Source organism: Sparus aurata, chromosome 7 (assembly GCF_900880675.1).
Source record: "Sparus aurata chromosome 7, fSpaAur1.1, whole genome shotgun sequence".
NCBI classification, from domain to species: Eukaryota; Metazoa; Chordata; class Actinopteri; order Spariformes; family Sparidae; genus Sparus; species Sparus aurata.
The window spans coordinates 22,838,061-22,850,158 of record NC_044193.1 but is presented as its reverse complement, the minus strand read 5'-3'; the positions used below and the strand labels follow the sequence as shown (position 1 = coordinate 22,850,158).

At 40.3% G+C, this 12,098-nt stretch overlaps 1 protein-coding gene across 1 annotated transcript in view; it reads right to left on the bottom strand.

Annotated features, from left to right (window-relative positions):
* The window catches only part of cacna1db (calcium channel, voltage-dependent, L type, alpha 1D subunit, b), a 95,783-nt gene that overhangs the window by 80,789 nt on the left and 2,896 nt on the right, over positions 1-12,098 (bottom strand). The window contains exons 2-3 of the mRNA XM_030423347.1: positions 11,404-11,872; positions 10,740-10,845 (exon numbers count right to left, since the gene is read on the bottom strand). Coding sequence (XP_030279207.1) covers positions 10,740-10,845; positions 11,404-11,872 — 575 coding nt within the window. The remainder of the gene's footprint in view (positions 1-10,739; positions 10,846-11,403; positions 11,873-12,098) is intronic.

The window sequence follows — 12,098 nt, the reverse complement described above, 5'->3', positions numbered from 1 at the left end:
AATGTGTTTGTTTCGATCGACTGTTGTCCGAACTACTACTACTACTATTATTCAAAACACATTGCATCTACAACAACAGATCGCCAGAATAAATGGCTCATTTTACTTTTGAATGTTATCTTGTGATGTTGTTTGACCATTTATGCTCTGGTTAGGTTTAGACACAAAACGTTTAAGAAAACATCATGTTTCCTGGAGATGCCCCAACTTCCTGTTGGAAATATCAGCGTTTTGTCACCACAAAAAAGACTGGAACTTGTCCCGTGTGATTTCACATTTACAAAAGTTAAAAGCACAGTTTCAAATTGCTGTCACTGGCTTGGCAGTTGTCTCTGCTGTTAGTCCATCACCATTCCATCCGTCCCCTGACATGAAAGTCAGGTCATAAACGTATAACGTGAGCATCATATGACATGAATTCTGTAGAAACATCACTATGGAGCGTAGTCTATGACACGTACAAATCTGAACACATCAGTGGTTTGTAGAACGTTAATCCTGCCGCCTTGGATAGCACCTATAAAATGCATTTCATTTCATTTTCACAAAAAAAATATCAAAACCATGATGGTGTGACATTTGCTGGGGTCTGTGTACTGTATGTACTGAGCACAACAGAATCTAAGTTAATTTAGTTCTGGAGGAGGCGGGGCTCAGCGGTGCATGCGTCAACTCGCTGTTGGAGGAGAGAGCGAAAAAAACTTAACTAGTTCTGGTGTCTCAATAGAATGAAAAGAAAGTATTGAAACTGATTCAGAATCAATATTAGTGATATTTCAACATTTTTGACAACACCTCTACCAAACAAACATGTCTTCTTACATCTAGGGAACAAGTACTCTAGGCCATTCATCAAAAAGTTGCAGCATCTACAATTTGGCCATATTGCCATTTTGATTAAAGGTCAGATTATTTGCTCTAAATGACTACCTTTATCCAGTATGTCTGGAACTAATGTGAAACAAAAGGCAGTCTGCTTGACAACCACACCTGTCCAATACACCCACAGGGACTGTGGACATGACCATTCAAAACTGGAGCTTAAATTAGGCCAAACCTGAAAAGAATCACCATGGAGATGTCATGAAAGGTGACGCCTGGATGTTTTCTGCTGTGTGCTTTGACTTGGTGTCAAGATGATGCTCAGGCACAGTGAAACACCCCTGCTGCAGAGTCTGTCTATGGTTTTTAATCAGAAAATTATGTGGCGTGTTACCATGCTGTCCACTCCAATATCCAACCCTGCATTAGCTGAAAGACTGTTTACCCTCTGATCCCTGACTCATGCTGTCCATGGGAACACTCACCCACATGCAGCTAAAATGGACTCCAAAAGTGAGGACTGAATGCAACCAGTCATGTTAACTGGGCTGGTACACTTGGAGACTTCATGTTATTATACTGTGAGGACGTTTAAGAGTGTAGAATAAAAGCTTCTCTGCTTGTAATGAACAGAAATACTCTTTTAATCGTATCTCTTTGTCTTCCTTGTTGTTAATTATCCACAGATGATTATATAATTTTCAGATACCCTCATACAGCCCACACACCACAGCGCACAGCACAATACATTTTCTTTATCACACCTTTCTCTCTTCATTTCATGCCAGGTTTCTATATGTACAGAGGGTGCTCAGACAGAGCTCGGCAATGAGTCAACGTCTTCCTTCTGTATGAGCTAAGTGATCATATTATTCATTGTGATTGCCAATCGCCATGCAGACTACATGTGGCAATGTGCGCTTCTGCAAACCACAGATTTGTTAAAACTTTACATTTCTTTACGTTACAACTTGACGCCTCTTTAAGTTCAGTTTTCAATTGTATGTTGTGACGATGCCATACTGGTGACATTTAGGCCCAAAAACCATGTGTTTAGGATTAGGACCAGATAATGTTTTAGACCATAATCGCTGCTTTGGTCACTACGAACACAGCTGAAGATGTCTGAGGTCGCCTCAATTATATACAGCGGTTTCAGGCTTAGAAATGTTGAAACACAGTCTCTAACTGCAGTCACTCCTAAGCCACTGCCTCCGCGAAGGTCGGGTCAAAAACATGTGAACGGGATATGACACGTTTTGTAAAAATGTCGACATGTTGTGTAGGCCAGTGACTCATACAAACCTGATTGTGTTTGTGGCAAAACGAAACATGTATTTTTACCCTAAGAAGACCATAAGCACAGTGTGGAAAAAATAAAAAGTGAACATGACGAAACATAAAGCTGCAACATAAAGAAATGTAAAGTATGTGACTGCACCAGCCCATCAACCATCAATTCTTACTCAGACTCAGACGACATACTCATTACAAAAAAGCAATAGTTAAATAGTTGTAAAGACGGAACAGCAATAAAAGTATGTGTGAGGAGACACGCCCAGTGGTCCTAAAATGCCGACACACTCTGCTCTGATCAGATTTACTCTTACCAACATGACCTTGTATATACCTCAGCTTATATACTAATCTTCACTAATGAATGCTGTTGTTGCTCCGGTGGTTTAGCCGAACTGAATTTCACTGACGGTGCACGGGACTGATCAGTGTGGGACAACCTCTTCTCACAGATAACAGTATAGTTATGTGAACACATTTGTTATTCAGTCTGTAACTGATGTATTATATAAAAAAAAATGCTTTGTAGTGACTTGACCATTGTAAGGATTGGTTTTCAGACTGAAAAACTCCTCAAGAAGCAGCAGCTCAGACATTCTCCAGATCAAAAGCGTCCCGAAGATAACAAACACGTCAGGCTTTGGTCAAAAATCTGAAATATGTGAGATTGCAAAACGTGGTATTTGTCTCTTTGCAACCAACAGATTTTTTACAGTGACAATGAAGACGAGATGGGGAAGATGGGAAATTAACTTTAGATGATGCTTGAAATTCTGTTGATTACTTGATATGATTTTTGAATGTTTTCAACTCAAACGTTTACACATTGCACTTTTAAATGGGCAGGTGATATTGTCTCATGTCAACTGCAAGCCTAACAATTTAATCGAATCAAAACTGTATCGTGGCAGACTTTCTGATCTCGGCACATATTGTATTGTTTTCCAAAGAATCAATAAAATATCGTATCTTGATGAAACTGGTGATTTACACCCCTAAAAAAAAAGCTACACCCTCAATGACATATAGACTTCATATCATGATTGTATTGTCCTGTCAGTTCTCACTGAACTGACTGAGCATGTACACTTCAAGGTACATACATGCCTTTAAGATTTTAACTCACAGACACACACACACACACACACACTTCCAACTGCACATCCTGTATATTCATATAGGACTCTTATGGGATTATGAGCCGATCAGCAGTGTATGTTAGTAAGCTAGCGGTCAAAGGGGCCGTCATAAGTCTGCTAAATCACTAACCGGCTTAATAGGATATTAATCATTCTCCACTGTGCACAGGAAGAGAGGGTGGAGGGGAGAGAGGAGAGAAAAGTAGGCGGGGTGTGTTAAATTGAGACAAGAGGAAGTGACAGAGGAGAGAAAACAGAGAGGAAAATGAGAATGGAAAGCGTAGGAAGAGACTGAGGCAGTTAAGTAGACAGAAAGACAGAGTCAGTTAGCTGAGAGTAATGGAGAGACGAAGAGAGAGCAGGACACGAGAGTGTGAGCAACAAACAAAACAAAAGGTCACAAACAACAAAAGATTCACACTGCAGGCCCCGCATGATCCATTTCAAAACGGCTGCCAGCGTGTTATATTTCAGGTGATGTTTGGTATATACACAAGTAATTCATGTGCAGTATCAACACGAGCTGACAGTGACCTCAGGAAGAGAATGCAGAATAACAAAACACATCACGTTATTTCAGGAACTTGCAGGTCTCCTGCTCATTTGAACACATTTCAGTTACGGTCGATGGCTGAGAGTCTAAGCTGAACGTTGATTTATTTTCTATATCTCTTTCTTATGTTGTGTGTGTTTGTCCCCAGGCAAATGATGGCTCAATTTAATTTAAATAATGTGAATTTATTTATGTTACAAATTTTAATAACAAAAGTGGTGAAAACTGAGAAGAGACCTCATTTAAAATAAAGTTTTGCAGGAATGAGCCAAAAACACTTCCGCAAAACACACTTTTGGATCCCTCCTTTCAAAGTCAGTGGAGTTTCTGATTGATTTTTGAACATAAACGTAAGAGATTTAGTTTCTTTGTCCAAGACATACAATGCGTCAGTAAATACTCCACATGTGAATTATTAAGTATTTATATCCCTAAAAAGGCGGTTGCTAAAAGGTGGCTAAATGAGACTACAGCGGTTGTCGGGGACGTTAAACTTCATCACACAGTACTCATCCACTCGCTAGTCTGTCTTTGTAAGCAAACAGCAATGTTGTTTGTTTATAGCCTAACAATAGTTTTTTTACTTTTAGCGATCTCATCTATGCTCCAAAAATCATGAATGTGGTGTTCATCTGTGAAGATTATCTTGCTGACAATCCAAAATCCAATTCAAAAATCCCACAGGCATTTTGTCAAGGGAAGCAACCTTCTGGGTCAGCCTGAAAAAAGTATAACGTCAAGATTAAAGACGTCTGTTGCTCAATCAGATACTGAGTAACGCTGCTCTTTGTTTGAGATGTTAGTTTTTTGAACATGATCCCTGAGAAATCAGTGTAATCAAATAAACAACAAAGGTTATTAATCTAGATAGATAGATAGATAGATAGATAGATAGATAGATAGATAGATAGATAGTCACATGTCAGTAGTCAACCACACTTGTAAGCCCTACATCTCTCTACCCATCCACCAATCCTCCCATCCATCCATCCGTCCATCGCTCTCTCTACAACCTCCACGCATTTACTGACGACTAATCCACTGCCAAGCTTAATCCCTCAACCTCCACTCTCTCTCACAGACACACACACACACACACACACACACACACACACAAATCATACACATGCACACTCTCTCTTTCCTGCTGAACACTCGCAAACACTCTCTTACATAAAATAAAACACATACTCAAATGCAAGATTACACAGATCTCACAAACTCACTGCGAGCTGTGACGTGTTTTCACTGAAAACACTTATGAGTTCAACAGCAGCACTAAATCATGTGTTCTGCTTCCATGAACAGGATGACCATTCATATTCAAAACAGAGCTGCTGCTGCTGCTGCTGCTGCTGCTTAGCAAAACGGCCTGGAAGGCGTAGGCTGAAGTGTAACTAGAGGTCAAATATACTTTGTTCTACCTGTTTCCAAATCATCCCATACATTTTTTAGATCATTTTCTGTACCATTCATGCAGCCATTGGGTTCAGCTCAAGAATCAAACTTAAATCTGAAATTTGCAACCCGAAATTCAACGTCAAGAGGTGGAAATTTTGCTATTTCTAATGTACTGTTAATGCATGCTTAATAGGCTAAAAAGCACCATTGTATGGCAATTTAAAAAGCTTTAGCAGGAGTTAAAATGAGCTTAGCAGGTAAATCCACAGTTGACTCTATATTTCTGTAGAGTCACTGAAGTGGAAAGACAGAGTAATTTGAGGTACATATGGTGCATGTAATCTGACAAGAGAAAACAAACAATGAAACCACTTTACACCCGTTCTCATGGCTTCATGTGAAGACTTATTACAGCTGCAGTAGCCGAGTCCCCCAGCTGTCTGTTTCTCTTCCTCTTGCCCATCCTCAGCTCCGAGGAGCCGATCAAACAACACCTACACGCTCTCTAAAAAAGGATGAAGCGGGAGTTGTAGAAATACTACTATGGTAAGCGAGACAACCGGTGTTCCAAAGAGCTTGAATGAATTTAAAAAACACTTCTGAGTGCATCAAAGTATTTGCATTGGAGCTCCTATTAGGCCTATCATGGCCTCTAATACATGTCTGTTGTCGAACACAACTTCGCTTACAAAGCAACAAACTGAAGTAGTGCATTTAGCCATGTTGCTGTATGTGTGGTTAGAGAGGTTGCTATGGTCACACTCAAATTGAAATGCTGGTTTTTAAGTGGAGTATTCCCTCTAAAGGGCCACTTCATCCTTACAACCCCAATTCAAATACAGTCACGCTGCTGTGTGAAACATAAATAAAACAGAATGTGATCATTTGCTAATCCTTATTGACATATACTCAATCAAAAAAAGCATAAAGTTGTTTTTTTTGTAAATATATGTATATACTGGATTTGATACAAGCAACATGCAGCAGACAAGTTGGCACAGGGGCAACAAAAGACTAGGAAAGTTGTGAAATACTCCAAAAACACCTGTTTCGATCATTCCACAGGTAAAAAGGTTCAATGGTAACAGCTGATGGTATCATGATTGGGTATGGAAGAGCCTTCCTCGAGAGACTCAGCTGTTCACAAGCAAAGCTGGAAATAGATTCAACACTTTATGAAACACGTGTGTATAAAGGATACCACTACCATAAAGTCCCGTGCCACAACTCTTTCACACATTTGGTTACCAGTCTGCCATCATGTATCTTCATGAATGTATAATATTGTTGCATGTTTCAGCTAGGATCTGATGCAGCATATTGTTATTTTATTTCATCCGTATTTCTGTAGACACTAATATCCTACTGTAGTTTTGCATGTCTTGTATTATGCCTTAGTGTTGCAAGTTTAAATAGTACCTAATGAATAATATAATGGTGTCCTGGATGATGTTTTTATTGTATTTATTAACATCTTTTTTATTTATACTACTGTTTATAATAAGTTTATTATAATCATTTTGTAATTTAAATGTTATCTAATTATAATCTCTTATAACAGCCCTTAGAACCTCCTCACTTCTGATTTGGAACATTGCCAAAAGATATCGCAGACAATAATCAGACATTACTATTGAGGGTCCTTCTCCTAATTGCTAAGAAGATGATCACAATCTCCTGGCTAGGGCCACAGCCTCCCACAGCAACACAATGGAAGGATGTTTTTCAAATGGAAAGTATAACTGCTAGACTATGATTAAAAGCAGAGGTAGTTCTGACAGGTGTAGTCCTGACTAAATGGTCCCCAGTTATTTATATACACCTTTTCAACTGATGCGATCAAAGTGACAGGAAAATGATTATTTTTCTCCTCATTTAAATGTGAACACCTTACGTTTAATTTTCATTTACTTTTTTTCTTCTGTGTTCTCTTTTATAATATAGATTTTTTTTTTTGGCGGGGGGGGTCAGTTCTTGTGTTTGTGGATGTCTGTCACTGATCATATAGAACTGATTATGGATGATGAAAAGATGCTAAAATCCATGGACTGTCTTTTAAGACATTTATGCCTTGTGCCTGTGAACATCATGACAGCACTGTTCAAATTCATTTGATAAAAGGAAATAAAAAGATAGTTTAAAGAAAAGAGATACAGAGAGATAGATAAAGATAAAATAGCCTCTTGGGTAATTCTGGTGCTTTTACAGCAATAATTTTTTAATGTGCAGCGTCCCTTTTAAATAAAACAACAAATAAATAAATAAATAAATGGCTGCCATTTAAATGTGCCAAAGAGTGTAATTATGGACTGGACTCAATTTTATATGCAATCAAATTCTGTGCTCCACACAAAAAATGATATGAAAGATTGAGAACACTGAGACTCCACAGCCTGAAAAACTACACAATCCACAGTGTGTAAAACCACATATCAACAACAACACAATGACACGAGGACAGTCAGATCAGCGATTATCTCAGTGTTATCTGTCAGCCTGTTGTTAAAATATGACAGTCAGTAAAACAACACATAACAACTCCCACTGAAACAAACAAATTGTTAGCATAGACAAAAAATATCAACTACTGATAAATTAAAGGTGATTAGGCACCTTGTCTCTAAATACGGCGTGACTCTTACATCCTCTCTGACGGAACAGAGACGCGAAAAAGCTGCACAAACATTTATATTTTCTCTTTCACGCACACACGCGTACTGTACATTGTGCCGTGAGTGATGACCATAGACTTGGACGGCGTGAATAATCCCCATCTGTTGAGGGAACATGCTACGTTTCTCTGTGTCCGTCTCTCACTCGCTCACTACACACACATGCAATAACACACACACACACACACACACACACACACACACACACACACACACACACACACACAATCCCCTATGAAGCTAAGAAGGTCCCTCGCCAGCCGGAGAGAAAAAAGCAAATGTTTGGACTGCATGAAAAAGTCCTCTGAGGACATTGCAACATTTACAGGATTAAAGTACTACTAAAAAACCTAAACTGCTCTTTTGGCTATAAAATCTCAAGCAAAGTGATTTATAGTGAAGTGAACTGAATAAACACACACATTTGGAGCAGAAGCTTTCCTCGTAGATATTTTTGACTTGACTACAGAAAAGTAGGGCGAGCAGTGCTGAGTTACATCCTCAGGAACTCATTGACCATACTCTATCCAGCCGTATAGGTTCAGTATAGCTCTGGTTCCATCTTTGCTCCTGGACAGGAGACACAACCACTACAGCTGCCGGAGGGCTTTGTCACTTGAGCCTAAACATATGTTTGGCTATTGGCTGAAACAAGTGATGCTCTCATTTTTTTCTATATAGAACATTTTTTTTAGCATTTGTTTTAACAGCCAGATGTTCCGCAGTGTTAGAGAAGTCAACATTAAAAGTCAGATTAAGTATCATTTTTACAATTTGATGGCGGATGGGAGTTGGAGGTTAAAGCTCCACCGTAACTTCTGCTGAGCATAATGGACCTGCATTTGTGCCCTCTTTCACCTTCTGACTGATCTTCTTTTTTGTTAACAGTGTAGTTGTGTTCTGCTGGTTACTTCCTGTCTCATTTTCAGTTGGTGAGTGCACTAATAAACAGTTGACCTGGCTATTAAACTACATGCTGATGATGGTAATCTTTGTCAGATTGTGATTGCGAGCGGCTGAGGGGGAGTCAGCCTCTGAGTTTTTACTCTGAGTTGGAGATTTTGAATAACTGACAATCTGTGATATCATCCTTTTGACGACATGACAACACTACATACAGAAAGTCTTGAGGCTATAAAAGCCAATTAAGAAAGAAGCTATGTGAGCCATTTGTTTGTATGTGCTCTCACTTGTTGTTGAGCATCTACACAATAAAAACAGCTCATTCAAGGTGTTTATGTCGTATGACTTCAGGGCTAAACAACCTTGCCGTGTCCAAGTCAGAACAAATCAGAGGATATCCCTGTTCTGCCGACATTGTGTGAATGAGTTAAGACAGGTAGTTAGCCACAAGCGAAATGCTCCTGATTCTGGTTTTAAAGAAACACCCACTCAGGTGTTTCCTGTTATTCTGGCTGTCCAAGATTTTCATGATGGAAATTAAGTAAACTCACCAGATTTCGTGAATTTAAGTGCAAGGGTGTCACTTTGTGTTAAAAAGTGGTGCGGGCATGAGGGCTCAGTTGAAAAAAAACATTTGTTTAATGGTCCATATCTTAAGCAATTTTAACACCGCAATCTAATGCGATGATCGTTTGAGGTCAGGGCAGATAATTACAGCAGGGGAAAACATAGGTAATGGTGCATCAAAATTCTGATCATTTTCGTAAACATTTCTTGGTGCAAGCTATTTCAAGCACATTTTTAACAAATGATGCTTATAAAACATGATGTCCCCGTGTCCCCAGTATAAAAAACATATGTTTAAAGAATGTAAATCTTTATAAGATGTCAAAAGAAAATACCTGTCCAAGTGCTTAAAACTGCCTCTGTGTCAGTTCCTTCTACAATAGCCACAATTTTGCTATGATGACACACACACACAGACTCACAAGGTGAAAAGCAGCCCACGCTGTCGCAGCCAGGAACAAAACACATTTTCAACAAGAATATCATTTATGTGTTGGACATTCATACATTGTCTTGTACTAAATGGTAATAACTTGTTTATAGTTTGACGCTGTCAGATTACACTGTAATTATGGAGGCACTAAGACATTTCATCTCTCACTGCCTCTCTGTCTTTGCACCTCCATGCTGCTCTCGCCCCACACTGCTGTGACACACACAGAGGGATGACCCGCTGCTGGGCATGTGTTTGTTTGTGTGTGTGTGTGTGTGTGTGTGTGTGTGTGTGTGTGTGTGTGTGTGTGTGTGTGTGTGTGCATGCATGTGTGTGTGCATGCATGTGTGTGTGCACCAGTAACTGTGTGTGTGTCAACAAAACAATGAAACCTGACACATCCATCCAAATATTGCCGGGAAAGCCCTCTGACGCAACCCACCACGTCAAACCTATCACACCCATGCGAAGGTGTTGTGTCTGGCCTTTGTGTGTAATCTGGCTGATGACAAGCAGCGCCACGAGCAGTGAGCAGCTCACTGCATGTGTGAAAAAAAATACTTTAACCTTTGTTGCATATCAAGCCGGGTACATCTGCATCTAAAACCAAAACTAGCGTGGCTGCATGGCTTGATACCACTAGAGACAAGTAAGGAAATAAGTTCATCGGCGGCTTTGACAAACTGACATTTTAAAACCAGTCGAGTAACATTTTCCTGACGTTGCATTTGTTATTTAAACAAATGCAGGTGCGGCCCCATCGAGGACATGTAACATCAAGCCTGTTCTGAATGTCACTTATGAACCCGAAACAAACCCTTCAGATCCTTTTAACACAGTGATCTATGCCATCACACATGTACTTTCTACAACAACAGAGATTCATACAGCAAACCCCAGTTTATCAGTTCCATCACTAAGCCTTGTGTCGGCACTTTCCAGTTTCCACTCACCAGTTCTTGGTTGGTCGAGTTGGAGTCGTCTCCGGGGAAGGGGATGTAGATGGCTAAGGCCACACAGTTGGCAAAAATAGACAGCAGTATAAAGATATCAAATGGTCTGGAAAGAAGGAAAACTGTCAAGGACAATATTTATTATAAAGAGACTTAAAAAAATAAGTTATTTAGAGGCTATGAACGATCAATCACTGTAGTATCAGGATGGTGAAACAAAGTAAACATGGCCAATGTGCCGTACCACCAGACTACAGAGGAGCTCCCCAATTCATCCTCAGCACTCATACTTATCAAACACTTATCCACTTCATACACGTCAGATTATGACCAAGCGGCAGGCATTAAGAAAACCTATCTAGAAAAAGCCAATCTTCTTGCCAATAGCCTTGTTTGCTTATGTAGGTCTTTTATCACTGTATCTGGTTTCATAACCAGTTAAAAACTCTTTTGAGTACGTTTAAGCTTTTACACAAATATGTTTTCTTTCTGTTCAGAAAACTTTCAGCCTACAGCTTGTTCCATTGTAACGATAAAGTTATTGTCAACTGTTTCAAGTCAAAAATTAATTTAAGGAGCCCCCGATCAGCCTTCCACTAGTCTATGAAGCGATCTACCCAAGCCTCTATCCATTCAACCACAGCCTCTCTGAGCTAAAGGATACTTCCACTCCACCAGACTGATGCAGGCCCTGCGGATCGGGTTGTTGAGGGTGAGGCAGAACAGAGCTCTGGGTGGCCTGCTGTTGGTGGATCCTCCCTGCTTTTTGCTTTTGGCGTACTGCTGCCTCTTCCTCTGCGCCAGTGAACCCGCAGGAGGTGCTCCGGTGGTGCAAACCGGTGGGGGCGAAGTCATGTCGGGCTTTGCGCCATCGCCCTGTGCTTGGCGGGCAGCGCTAATGGCAGCATGCCAAGCAAGAACCGGGGCGACACCAGTACCGGTGCCACCAGGGCCCTGTACGCCGCTGTTGGCCCCGAGGAGGCCAGAAGGGGAGCCGACGGGTTTGCCGGTGCTGGGCGGGGGCTGCAGGGACTCTGTTGGTTGCAGCTGGTGCAGATGGGTTTGGGTTTCTGACCAGAGAGCTGAGGCGTCAGTGGTGGGAGTGGTCTTTCTGTTGCTGGCATACTGTGCCCCTGGAGGGAGAAGGTGGGAGACAGAGACAAAATGGTTATAATATATTTAAGTTGTGAGTGTGAGTTTAAACGAAAACATCTGCAAACACTTAAAAAAAATACTTAAGATATATCTTTATAAACTTTTTCACAAAATAATGTAATTGTCTAAACTGATGGCCACAGAAACCTGTGAAGGAGAGTACACTAATCATTTTTTTTTATGTATAAAACATGCAGATAGCTT